Raw genomic sequence first — 14305 nt, 5'->3', positions numbered from 1 at the left:
ATAGACGGAGTTGAAATGTCCGTTTTGTAATGTTGCAGATTTTGATCATGAACAAAATGTGAGCTATGTTCATGTGATTTCTGCTTATATCCACACACACACATTATGACGTGACGAATTATTAGAATTGGTCAAAATTATTTCGCTCGAATCAACATTTTATGGAATGTATAAACGACGCACTTTTTGTCAAAAAAAATAAAAATGTGCAAACTGCAGGCAATGGGATGGGTTTGTACCCCCAAGTCCTACGTGGTGGAGAAGCGTTCGGATTTGACCATGTGCTCCTTCTTGAGGGGATCAGACCCGCTATCCGGCACCACTGTCAATTCCGGAGGCACATCGTATCGTTAAAAATCGTGACCAAGCGGCGATCGAGTACATCAACGATGCGCCCCCTCCCCCCCTCCATTCTCTCTCTCGACATACTTGCTGTTCTTGAATGGATCGCGGAAAAGGTACAGCCCGAGAAACTCTAGGGTCGATCACCCTCCTTTCTCTCAATCGGTTTTCTTGGGGTTCTTGATTCCTTGGATTTATTGGGTTCAGTGTTGGAGTTTCTGCGACAAGTGCCTTTTCTGCAACGGCTTCCAGGTTCTTCTCTCCGTAAGCTTGCCGAGGTCGTCCAGGTGAAGCAATATGGTGGGCTGGTTTCTCGTCTCTTTGAACTCTTTCAATCGCCGAGTCCAATTGCTTGGATATAAATTAGTTTCTGTATATCATTGGAAATGGATATCATTTTATCTTCCAGCACGAGTCTTTCTCATGTGTTATTAATGATGTAGATCTTCTATTATTTGAGGAATTTCGGTAATTGGGATCACAAGATCAACTTAAGAACCTGCGTGAGGCGCATAACCCCTCAGCGGTCTGAAAACTATTATGGTTTTGATAGATAGGTTGCTCAAACTATGCAAGTTTCTAAAATCTGTTGATTCCACAAAATGTAGGTTAGGGAGGTAGCTTTTATGAGTCATATGAAAGGATCCTTTCTATCCGCAGTATGATCCATCTAGTCCTGTATGCGTAGCTGAGTGGTTTTTTCTTTCGTTTCTTATTCTTATCAGAACTTGGTGAATATGTTGTTCGTGAGGGGGAAATTGGAGATGGTATTTACTTCATCTTGGAGGGCCAGGTATTTTCCCAAAAAGAAAACCGGAAGATGAATTATAGCATATGATTGCAAACTTCATGGTTGCAAACTTCAGTGTTGCTTATGCTAATTGCTACTTAGCATGCCACTTGTATCTTTTTACTTATCACTATTTTGTTTATTTTCTAAGTTCATAAAAAGTAATGTGGAAATTGCCTTCAGATTCTATTACATGATGTGTTCAATAGAGGAATATTTTGTTTCAGTTAGCTGCCAATAATTAGTTCTGCAGATGGTTGATGTTTCAGAAACTGTGATGAGATCTATTTATTTTAATTTTTTTGCATTGAAAATATGGAAAAATTTCTACAATAATCATCATGTAGCATTTGCACTCTCCAATGATTTTGTTTCATTCTTTTTTATGGAAAACAATCTTCTTTGTTTATGTCTATCTGTTTTACTTGCAAAAAGTTATTCAAATATGGTTGATTTAAGAATTTTATCCAGTACCATTTCATGATTGATGCTTCTAGTTCCATGCTTGCTAGGTTGAGATTTCTGGATCTGCCAGCATAGAAGAAGGAAATCACTCAGACCTCCTGTTGAAACAGTATGACTACTTTGGCTATGGTATGGATCTTTTAGTGCAAGGTCTATCTTTATTGGAGTATCTAGAAGCCATTACGTGGAGTTTCAGTTATTTCGCATTCGATGATTAATTATTAATGAGGACAAAAATGATGGGAAAATGCAGTAGGATACCAACTATAATAAGTACTCTATTTAAAACTATTATTGATACTAAAACTTTTAGGTCTAAAGTGATCCTGGTTAATATTAGCTATTAACACTGAACGTGCATAGCTGGCAGAACTGTATCATTCTGTGAAGTGATGGCCAAAAAAATTAGCTCGAATGTGTAGTTCATTCCTAAACAAAATTGATTTTTGCTCAAGAAGGAACTGTCATAACCGAACTCGATAAATTTACTAGCCAAGTATATTGGATAGAACATGTTGTAAACAACATGGGTGAAAATATTATGTTAGTTATTAGTTGTTGGGCTATCTATATTCAATATTACATTGCATTAACTTTGATGTAACTCTTTGTGTTACCATAATTTTCTTACTCAAATCCTTACCAGCATTGTCAGGGCCTACACATAAATCATTTCCTGGGAGACAGCATATATGATACATAGTGCTGGTGGTTGCTTCATATCATGACATGCTCCTTGAATTAACTGTTCTCAGGTAGCTTTTCCTATTGGGCTTACAAATCCACACATCCACTATCTCAAGTCCGTTTTGATCTTGGTTTTCATGAACTAACCTTGTAGTCCAGTAGCCCAGAACTTGGACTGAATGGGCCTTAACAGTGTGGCGAAAATATTTAGGTCTGAGATACTAGTAATAGGCCAATATAGTTTTAGATATCAGTAAATGACCACATCCATTTCAAATGTGTTAGACAATAGGGTGGTTCCCCAATTAGTCCAATATGTAGAAATGATGCTTAGCTGTCTTGGTATATAAGACTTGATGAGGTTTGTTTAAGTAAATTCAGAAAGCATTTTGGATCACATGTTTGAAAAATAGTTTATGACTTGTTAGCTAATTGATCTATCAAGTTGTGTCATGCCATATCAAGGCCAGGCCTAAGACCATGGATGTGTGGATTAGCATGCATATAGGAAGGGCTATTTGTGGATGGTGCAAGGCACATCACAGCATGGAGTGATTCTGGGCTATGTGCTATGTGTTGGGCTTTCACAAGAATGTCAGACCTGAAGAGGTAGGAGGATTGTGACTCTCTGATAACCATTACCCATATTGGAAAATGTTGAGTTTGTTTATTATATCAAACTAGGCATTCTAGCAACTTGTGTCTGAGCACTTTAGGCCATATCATTAAAGATTCATTCTATAGAAGTCATTGACTAGTAGGTATGTGATAGTCATGAGTCTCATGTGGTAGCGTCATACCCAGGTTGAATCTTACATTGCAATTGCAAGTAAGACTCTTATTCAGCAGAGTATTTTTGCCTCCTTGTTGCTTTCTAACACATTATTCACTTCAAGTGCACTGTTTTATATTTTACAGAAAGTGGTGGTTCCATTCAACAGGCTACTGTGGTAGCATTATCTCAGGTAAGTTTCATTGTGGTGTTCAGTTAAAAAAACCCAGTGAAACTTATCTTTTGAATAACATTTTTTTAATTGGTCTAAGAATTTCTTTGTTATTTTTTGCTGATTGGTCCAATTTTGCAGCTAACCTGCTTGGTGTTGCCAGATAGTTATAGCAGTTTGCTGCAACCGAAGTCAATATGGTATGCAGATGAATCACCTGGAGGCTTGTCACTTATGGAGCATATATTGTGCTTAGAGCCATTGGAAGTAAGTGTGTCATACCTGTCATCTCTTTTTTAAAGTTTGACTACTGTGACTACTCCATAAACCCCCCTCCCTGAAAGAGGGAAACAGGATCATCTGATAGGAAATAGATAGAGATAAAACCTCATACATTCTTTCTCTCCCCCCTTCTTTTTTTTTTTCCTCATTTCTGAACTTTGTTCTCCAACAATTTTGGAGGAATGTACTGAAGTTTGTAAAATTTTTATGCCTATGTTCATGCATAACATTTGTTTTATGTGGAGGGAAATATAGACTTTATATATACCTATTCAACCAACATTTTGAAAAGTGCTAGGCGCTAAAAGGTGCCAAGGTGTCAAAACACTTGAGGTGCTAGATGCTCGTCTAAGCAAAGTGAAGCGCTCGCCAATATTTATTAAATAAATAAATAAACATATATATATATATATATATATATATATATATATATATATATATATATATATATATATATATATATATATATATATATAATATTAATGGGAAGAGGGAGGAGGAATTGGCTGGGAGGAGATTGTCAGGGTTCGAGGAGGCTTGGTGGCTATTAGTTGAGAGGGGAGTTTCTAGGGAGGAGGGAGGGAGAGGGGGTGACGATGACGGAGAAAGAGGGAGTGGACAACAAGAGGGAAGGAGAGGGGGAAGAAGCAAAGAGAAGGAGAAGCGGAAGGAGGAGGAAATAGTTAGGAGGAGAACAAGGTGGAGTAGGAGAAGGAGGAAGAGGAGAAGTTCGACGATCCTCAATTGTGAGGGAAGCTATCAGGGAGGAGGAGAAGGAAGAGGAGGGAGGGGAGGGAGGTGACAATGAAGAGGAAGAAGGGGACAACAAGAGGGAAGGAGAGGGGCCTGCACCAAAGAGAAGAAGAGGGAGGAAGAGGGAGAGGGGGGTTATCGGGGTTTGAGGAGGCTCAATGAGAGGAGGGCAGTGACAACAGTGGAGGAGGGGAAGGAGAAAGAGGGAGAGAATGATGGCAAGGATAAAGAAAGAGTTGCTGCAAGAAGAAGACATTGTCGGAGGGCCATCTTTGCTACGAGAGGAAGTGTTTCGCTGTTGTGGAGAAATGAAGCTGCAATTGACAGCATAGGGTGGAGGAGGCTCATGGTAGGGTTTCTTCTACTAAGTTCCTTTCGCTAGATCAAGCATGGGGTGGGGGGTTGTGATTAGTTGGTTCGGTTAAGCCAACCATTTGAAATTGATTGTACCTAGACTCAGATTGGATAAGGCGCACTCCTGGGCTTAGGCATGCCCGAGTGGTGCCTCCTTTAAACCTATCACCCAGACCTCTTACGAGGCACTTGGGCCTCACCTTTTGAAAACATTGTACTCAACTGCCTTTTCTTTATGGATTGCTTGCAAGCTTTCTAATTGTTTATATGTAAAATTTCTTTATAATAATTTCATGAAGCTTTTTCACTTTTTTTGGTGGTATAAAAATTCATTATTCTGTTGGTATTCGAAACTAGAATAACCTCGTACGAATTGAAGATGGTAAAAATACTCATGCTACATGAGGAAGGTAGCTCTGATCTTTACCATACAAAGGAAAAAAAGAAAGAAATAATAAAACACAAATGATAATATTAGTATCAGTGATTTAAAAAGCGCTAGGCGCTAAAAGGCGCCAAGGTCCAAAAACGCCCGAGGCGCTAGGCGCTCGCCCGAGCGAAGCGAGGTGCTAAAATATAAAAATATATAATATAATTAATAAATATAATTATTTAAAATTTTAAATAAAATATGTTATTAAATTAAGAAAATCGAAGACAAAATCGCAATGTCATATTAACAAAAAGTTTCAAAATTCAAAACAATAAAATTTTACATCAAAGTCATTCATCATAATCAATATTATCGTCATTTTGACACAAATCATCTTCATTGAATTCATCTTCTTCCTCTTGTCTTTTGAATCCTTTCTCTTCATCAAGATATGTTTCATTCTCTATGTCTTCAACAATAGCAGGAGCCGAGCTTGATGCTTTTGCACTCATTTTTCTTTTTGACATATGTCTTATATATGTTTATAATTCTCCAGCACCTGAAGCTCTTGCCACATCTCCCCATGTTAATCTATCATCTTCAAATACAAGCTTGTCTTTAACATCTTGCAAGTTAGCACCCATTTCTCCTACTAACCACTCATTTGAATCATCAATATCTTGTAATGAGATTGAATCAAATATATTTTGCAAATCATGACGAGCCTTCAAAGCTTGATTATACTGTATGTAAACAAGATTATGCAATCGTTGATATTCCAATCGATTTCTTCTCTTCGAGTGAATTTGTCATGTCATATAATTTAAAAATATATTAATTTATCTATCTAAATAAATTAATTAATTAAAACAAAAATATTTAGTGATCCTTACATGCTCAAAGACATTCCAGTTTCGCTCACAACCTGAAGCACTACATGTCAAACTAAGTATTTTGATAGCAAATTGCTGTAAGTTCGGGGTGGAATTTCTAAATAGACTCCACCATTCAGCTATAAAATTTATGTTATTATTAGCAATAACATAGTAACATAATATATATGAAATTAATTATATCAAATTATTAATACATGGAGACGTAGTTGTCCTGGATCGAACGACAATTGGAATTCTAAAAAGACCTTCGGCATTTTTATATAAAGATAATTCATGAATAATCTTATCTTGAACCTCAAGGCTGGGAACTAATTTTGCAATACACTGATATAACCCATCCAAAACTTCTACATCAAACCCAACAGATTTAAACTTATAAAAGAATTCATGGTTCAAATAATATACTGCTGCATGTAAGGGACGATGAAGTTGACAATTCCATCTTTCATCAATGATTGTAAAAATTTTCTCATATTTTTCTTCATTTTCATTAAAAGATCTTTTAATTGCCTCATTTGCTCTATCCATAGCCTCATAAATATATCTCATTGCAGGCTTATTTTCATTATCCACCAATCGAAGGACTTGAACAAGAGGGCCCATTACCTTTAATATATAAACTACATGATTCTAAAAGGATGTCATTAAGATGACATCAGCAGCCCTCTTGCCTTTTGCTTCTTTTGCCTATTTTCTTGTCACCCATTTCTCAGAGTTAAGCATGTTTCTCAGATTATGTTTTTGACGATGCACGCTCTGTAATGTTAAGAATGAAGTAGCAAATTGGGTGACACCATGTCTCACTAATTCTTTCTTCCCTGTAAATTCTCTCATCATATTTAAAGCCCCAATGTGATTATAAAGAAATCCAACAACAAAAATTGCTCTTTCTAAGGTTTTCTTGATTTCTAAGATCTTTCCAATATCCTCCAACATTAAATCAATACAATGTGCTGCACATGAAGTCCAATACAAGTGTTGTTTTTTTGTTTCAAGCAATTTACCTAAGACAAAGAATAACAAAAATGATAAGACTTAAGAGTTTAACACATTTAATTGAAGATAAAATAATTAATAAATTTAAAAGATGAATATTACCAGCTAAAACATAGTTGCTTCCATTGTCGGTTATAATTTGAACGACATTTTGTTCTCCAATTTCTTCCACGAAGTTGTCAAGTAAATCATATATCTTGTCTCTAGATTTTACAAAGGATGCATTTATTGACTTCACAAACATAGTCCTTAAAGAACAATTAACCTTAAAATTAATTATACTCCTGCGCCTCTTGTCAGTCCAAACATCTGACATAATAGAGCAACCATGTGTTGCCTATGATTCTTTATGACCCTTTAGTAAGTCATTTGTATAATTCAACTCTTTTTGCAGCAATGGAACTCACATCTTATAATAACTTGGAGGTTTTAATCCTACACCATATCTTCCAATAGCTTCAATCATATCCTTAAAATTGTCTAAACGAGTTGTACTAAGGGGAAGACCAGCCTGATAGAAGAAGCGAGCAATGTGCTGAATTGTTATTCCTTTTATTTCTTTATCACAAGCATCACTTATATTTGTTTGTCTAAATTTTGAGCCTCCTGCTTGCCCTTGTTGTTTCTGGGATCCTTGAAACATATATAGATCCATCGATCATTTTTTACCCTTCTTAGTACTCATAACTTCTTTTCCTTTTTTATCTTATACTTTTTTCCCACTTGGGTTAATACTCATAGAATAATCTTCTTCTTCATCCCTGAGATGTTCAACATTGTCTTCTGGTAAATTCCCGTAAGATTCATTCATTTGTGTCTTCTTTTCATTCATATAACTCAGCAACTCTTCTTTTACCTCAGGTGGACACTTTTTGCAAGCTGCTGCATTTTTGAAATTTCCTACTAGATGTTGTTTTGCACGAAAAATACCACCTCTAGTAGTCTTATCTCAGAATATATACTTAAGTCACTACATTAGGATCTTTCGGATCCTTCAAATAATTATACTTCTATGCAGGATCTTTTTTTGATGCCATTGGAGACTCTATTGAGTTGTTCTGTACACTTGCCATTTATCTTGAAACCTAACAATAATTTCAAATAAATAAAAATTAACAGTATTAAAATCAAAATAATATATTATTAATCTATTAACAGTATTGAAAATTAATAATTTCAAATAAACCTAACAATATTAACAGTATACAGTATACTATTAACAGAAGGAGAAGAAGGAAGTGTAAGGTGGTGCTGATTGAGAAAAGAGGAAGCGGCAGCGGAGTGTAAGGAGGCAGCGGCTGCGGGAGTATAAGGAGGCAGAGGCAGCGGCAGCGGGAGTATAAGGAGGCAGAGGCAGCGGGAGCAGGAGTGTAAGGAGGCAGCGGCAGCGGGAGTGTAAGGAGGCAGCAGCAGCGGGAGTGTAAGGAGGCAACGGCAACGGGAGCCGGAATATAAGGAGGCAGCGGCAGCGGGAGTGTAAGGAGGCAGCGGCAGCGGGAGCGGGAGCAGGAGCGGCGAGCGGCGGGAGGCGCGAGCGGCGATAGCGGCAGCGTTTGCGAGCAGTGACAACGGCGAGCAGCGGCAGCGACAATGAGGGTTAGGGTTGGGTTGTCGCTGATATCGGTTTTAGTTGGTTCGATTGAACCAACTAACCATCGGAGACCGAACCAGGACTGAACCAGACCTAAAATCCTGGTTTGGCGCTTGGTTTAACCTAGGCGCTCGCCTGAAGCGCCTAGCGCTTGGGCTCGGGCGAGCGCCCAGGCGGCGAGCGCCTCTTTGAAGCGCGCTGCCTGGAAGTTTAGCGAGGCGCTCGGGCCTCGTCTCACCTCGCCCGAGCGCCTTTTTAAATCGCTGATTTGTATTATGGATTTCATTTTGAATAATGAGACCAAATTGATTAAATTAAGGGTCATATTACTGGTTGCAGTTTTAGCCCCTTGGTAAGTGTTTTGGTTGTGATGGCTTTAGCCATTTATGGTCAAGTTTGTCTATTTTTGTTGATCCTTATTGGGATTCATCAGTTTTAATAAAATAATTGACTAAAAAAGATATTTTGAAGTTTTAATTAATGCAATGATGTTGGGATTGGTTTTGATGATTTCTTTAATTTTTTACATTGATTCGTTTCAGTATTCTTTCAATGGGACTATCCTTTCATGATCTAAATTGACTTAAAGTCAAAACTTTGAGTTGAACTTTAGATTTTGGAACGTAAGATTTTGTAAAGAAGTCTGAAAGTCAATAGTTTGCTTTTCTTTTTCTATTGAGAATAAGTCTGCAAAAGTTGATTTGGCTTTGTTGTTTTATCATCTTTAATATGTGGGTACCACCAACTTCATGACTTCTGTATGCCATTTATCTTGTATGACTTTGTATAAGTTTTATAGTCGATAATCCATTGGAAACAATATCAGTTATCAGAAAATGGTATAAGATTGGATGCTCACTGGGGGAACGTTGTCGGTGAGATAATAAATTCATTGAACTTAGATTTAGCTACTTCAATATTTGCTTGATAGATTGCTTTGAGTTATATTAAGGATTTTGTCAATCGTTCTATTGTTGCATGAAATGTCATACAGTCATAGTACTAGCAAGAGAGAATATTGTTTGCCAATTGTGAATATCGGACTTAATGCTTTTGTCAGTTGTCTGATCCAATAGGCCTACTAGCCCATGAACTTGAACAGCTTCTGATCAAGTGGCCCCAAGTGCCTGAGTGGCTGGTATTATCCTCATTTGGTCTTATTTACACATCTCATCATTCATTTCCTATGTGAGACATGATGTTATATACACAATATAATCAATAAAATATTTAGGTCATGAGTGCAAGAATTGAATATGTGGGCACGCATTTTGTTTTTAGTGCAAGAATTGAATATGTGATATATAGCCACATATTATGCTGATTATTATATTTATAAAACTAAGTTGAAGTGTAAACAAAACAAGGATTGCAATTTTGAGTATTGGACTTGTACTGGTTTGAGGCCAGACTAGTATGGGTCTGGTCCATGCTGGCTTATTGACACATATGACACTGGCATGTATGGTGGTACCATGGGGAGGGAGGAGGAGGAAGAAGAAGGAATAAGGAAGAAAAAAGAAACAAAGAAGAAGAAGAAAGAAGGAATAAGAAGTGAGGAGGAGAAAGTGGAGGAAAAGAGAAGAGGAGTCAAAGGAGGAGATGGACCAGGAGGAGAAGCATTGGTATAGTGACGGTTGCCATGGGCTTGCGGCACAGCTAGGCAGCTCCCAAGTTGTGTGTTTGTGATGTGTGATAAAACATAAGTGCAGTGTTTTTTTGAAAAAATATATAAATGGTCCTGGTCGCTCTAAAAGGGGCATCCCACATCATGATTCACTCCAAGGAAGAAGGAAGAAGTAAGAAGGAACAAAGAAGAAGATGAAACAAGGAATAACAACGGAGGAGGAGAAGGTGGAGGAGAAGCGAAGTAGAAGCAAAGGAGGAGACGCATTGAAGGAGATGGAGCAGGAGGAGAAGCATCGGAACAGCCACGGCTGCCATCGGCTTGCGGCACGGCTGGGTGGCCCCCACATTGTGTGTTTGTGATGTGTGAGAAAACATAAGTGCAGTATTTTCTTTTGAAAAATATATAACAGGTCCTGTTCAGTCTAAAAGGGGCATCCCACATCCTGATTCACTTAAAAATAGGTAAATACAGGCTGGCATCAATCAGTCTGGTCGGTTTTGCTTTCCTTGAAACAAAGACTATTGAGTCTAAGTTGTTAGTAGGTCAATTGTATGCTTAGGTCAAATAAAAAAAATATAGAATCAAATCCATTCACATTAAAGAATATATTTGAAGTGATAAGATACAAGTAAAGATTTAATTAGTGAATGACATACTCTCAGGAATCTTAAATAATTGAACCAACATAATAGTAGAAGTTGCAACAATGAAATTAACGAGAAAATATACATGATCTATGTGACCACACTTACATATTTGTGCAGAGTGCAGACCACATATGTTCGATGGGTTGCAAGCTAAATAGCAGAAAATATTGACTATTATCCTTCTACGAGGAATTCATATGAGTGCATATACATCTGCAGCAACATTTGAATAACCATCTAATGTGTAGTGGTTGGTTGCATCTGGAGGAGACCTATAAAGGCTTTGGTTGGGCAACTATTTCAGATTAGTGAAGCGAGGATATTTAGATGCTGAAACTTTATTAGAAACAAATTGATTTGATGGATCTTTTTAGAAATAAAAGATGTGTTTTGTGTCTGTTTCCACGATAGGCCTATAGATGCACCTAGTCAGATGAAGTGAATGAACTCAAATTTGTGGTGTGAGGAGAGGTATATGAAGGCCAAAGCAACTTATTCTGAAACAAAGAAAAAAATGATTTGATGGTCCTGCAAGATAGCTTTATTGTGAGTAACTTATAGTTGGGATCTTTTGGCTTCTTTTTGTTCTTATATTACTAGTGTAACAATCTACTTATATAGTAAATTCTCAGTTTAGGTCTCTTTGAAATTGACATATTTAACTCTTTTAAGGACTTTTGTTGTGATAGTAGGCATAGTTTAAATGAGTATTGCTCTAAGAATTAAGCCAAGGTTCGCAATACTGTACCGTACCGGTATTTCGACCTGGGCTCGGTACTGGATGTACCGTTCGGTACTGTAGCACTACTACAGTGTTACAGTACACTGCTACAGTGCCTCGGACCGGTAACAGTCGGTCCGCGTACCGAAAACTTGTCGGACCGGTACGTACCACCTGTACCGGGCGGTACGGCTCGCTACGGAAGACCCTGAATTAAGCATATTGAACTATTACCATTTGAGGGACATGGCAACATGCTAACTTGGAAAACATAGCACTAAACTGGCATAGAGCTTACGTCAATCATTGTAAAACTCATGACAACTCTTGCCTATTCATATAATGTTAATGCATTACTATCACTAGTAATATCATGAAATTAAGAATGTGGACTTTAATTACCTCAAATGAAATACACTTATTGCTCCTTGTCCTGAGGAGATAGATTTTGCTTAGTAATAACTTCATCCTTTATTTTTGTAACTGTTCGTCTCTATTTCTTTTTGAGTTTCAAAATTTCTTCTGGGAGATAAGACAAGTATCTGGTCATTATTTTACTCGTATTCCTGTTTGACTATACAAGTGGTTCACAGAGAAGATACTCTTAATGTGTACACTATAATGTTCTTTTCTTGATAGAAACCTTATAAGATCAAAATGCATGCTAGAAACCTTTGAAGTTGCTTTTAGTAAGAATTTCATTAGGTAAATTGTTGGTGAAAGAAATTACTTAAAGGTAGGAACAACATTTCTTTTTTCTTTAAATCAAGAATCTTTTTACCTCAGCAAAGGAAATTGTAAGAATTTTATTGATATGCTGATTACATTGACTATAGCTCTTAGGGTCTTTATCATCTGAGCCAAACAAGAAAGTGGCTTAGTGTTTTCTACCATGAGCTCTACCAAATTTGTAGTGCAATTTGTTCTTTAGTTCAGCTTTAACTATGGTTATGTGGCTTTTATGTTAACAATTTGCACTGTGAAGAGCTGAGTCTTGCTCAGACAAGCGATTATGTTTGATCCTAAATTAGCTAAACCATGTGCCTCATTCTAACTTTATAATGATCCGGTGCTCTAACTTAATCTAAACTTATGGAGGGAAACATCAACTAACATGTCTTTCTCCACTCAAGCATAAATATATGTGAAATTGTGGTGCTGCCTGGCTATAATAGGGGTTCTTTCTTTTTTGAAGTTGTTTTGATGTAGTTTGTTGTTCTTATAGTTTCTTATGTTGATATTAATTGGTCCAAAATTTCTAGTATCATTCTTTAAAAAGGTGATTATTCTTAACAAAATTTTCCTATTATTTGGAAGGTGGATTTATTTCGAGGGTTTACTTTACCAGATGCTCCATCTTTTAGACAAGTTTTTGGAGGACAATTAATTGGACAGGCATGCTTTAAAAGTCATATATTTTCACTTAATGCATTGACATGTACTTTGTGAGTTTCTTATTTTCGTTATACCATGTGACCATTGTTAGTACTATGAGGAGAAGTAGAGGAAGACCTAAAATGTTTTTATTCGAAATTATAAATAATAAAGATTTATATACTCTTTTTTTTTTCAAAAAGAAATTAGAAGTTGCTATTAAGAAAGTAGTCTCACATCACACAACCAGGGCTTGATAGATCAGCACTCAAAAAATAAGGAAACAGATCAGGTAAGTGATCCATCCACAAAAAAGGCCTGGTTGAGCAAACAGAGTTTGCCAACCATTCTGCACATTGGTTTCCATCATGAAAAATAAGGGAAACCCATATTTCCACGAGGAGATCAAAAATACGTCTAACAAGATTAACAAGCTGCCATGGAGGCTCCTTTTTCCTAGAGAGAATGTCAACGATTACAAGATCATCAGTCGCAATGTGAATTTTGTGCAGATTAAGTTGTAATGCCTGTTGAAGCCCCATTTTGGCTGCGAGCAGCTCTTGGTAATTGATGTTACAGCTTTGGCAAAATCCACCTGCTAAAAAACATAAACCCGCATCAGTTCGAATAAAAAAGCCGCATCCCCCATACTCCCCTTGAAGGACCATCGCCATATTTAACTTTGGTTTCTGCCAAGTAACCATGACCTGATACAATTCAGACCACAGTCCCTCAGATGCATCACAAAGGGAACTAACTGAGAACAGTTTTACAAAAGATGGAGAATGGAGAAACCTTCCTGCCATTGAAGGCAGCATTAGTTTTAGCTTTCTAAACCAGCCAGAGAGCAAACATGATCACACCTTTAAGTGTCCTAGACCTCCTTTTATCCAAATCCTTACCTTCAAGGAGCCACTTACCAATATGCCATAAATTAGAAAATTGAAATGAAATATCAAGCTTATTGGTCTGCTAAGCAGTGTAAAAACACATTTAGTGAAGGTGTAGTTGAAAAAGATATGATCGACACTATTAGAATGTAGATCACAAAGGTAGCAAAGTTTTGCCTCAACAATACCAAACTGTGCAATATAGTGGGTAGCAGGTCAACATTGATGCAGTAACTTCCAACAAAAGCAAGAAACCCAAGGAATACAATTATATTTCGACAAATCAGATCATTTAATATCAGAAATAGGCGTTGGTGCATGTTGTTGGGCAAGATACATATTAGCACTTCTGGTGGTTGGTTGCCCTTTATCATTAAACTTCCAAACCCATTTGTCCTCATAAGGATTAGGCGATAGATTAAACGAAGAAATAACACTGGCAGAAATGCCCCTAAACAAAGAATGCAGTAAGTTATGATTCCATGATCCGAGGATTGTTGTACAACACAAATTGGTACGATACGGATGATGCATACTGGTCCGAGCATGGACCAATACACAGACTCTCCT

At 37.2% G+C, this 14305-nt stretch overlaps 1 protein-coding gene across 7 annotated transcripts in view; it reads left to right on the top strand.

Moving 5' to 3' along the window:
* Nucleotides 1-318: 318 nt before the first annotated feature.
* LOC135623326 (acyl-CoA hydrolase 2-like) overlaps nt 319-14305 on the top strand; it is an 81473-nt gene continuing 67486 nt past the window's right edge. For 5 of the 7 annotated variants that reach the window (XM_065126168.1, XM_065126167.1, XM_065126173.1 and 2 more), the window contains exons 1-7: nt 319-458; nt 550-642; nt 1068-1135; nt 1645-1726; nt 3203-3249; nt 3370-3495; nt 12789-12866. In XM_065126168.1, coding sequence (XP_064982240.1) covers nt 443-458; nt 550-642; nt 1068-1135; nt 1645-1726; nt 3203-3249; nt 3370-3495; nt 12789-12866 — 510 coding nt within the window. In that variant the 5' untranslated portion in view covers nt 319-442. The remainder of the gene's footprint in view (nt 459-549; nt 643-1067; nt 1136-1644; nt 1727-3202; nt 3250-3369; nt 3496-12788; nt 12867-14305) is intronic. The other 2 variants (XM_065126169.1, XM_065126170.1) reach the window with 2 other exon arrangements.

Source organism: Musa acuminata, chromosome BXJ2-9 (assembly GCF_036884655.1).
Source record: "Musa acuminata AAA Group cultivar baxijiao chromosome BXJ2-9, Cavendish_Baxijiao_AAA, whole genome shotgun sequence".
NCBI classification, from domain to species: domain Eukaryota; kingdom Viridiplantae; phylum Streptophyta; class Magnoliopsida; order Zingiberales; family Musaceae; genus Musa; species Musa acuminata.
The sequence above is the reverse complement of the archived record's forward strand: the minus strand, read 5'-3'. Positions and strand labels throughout refer to the sequence as shown.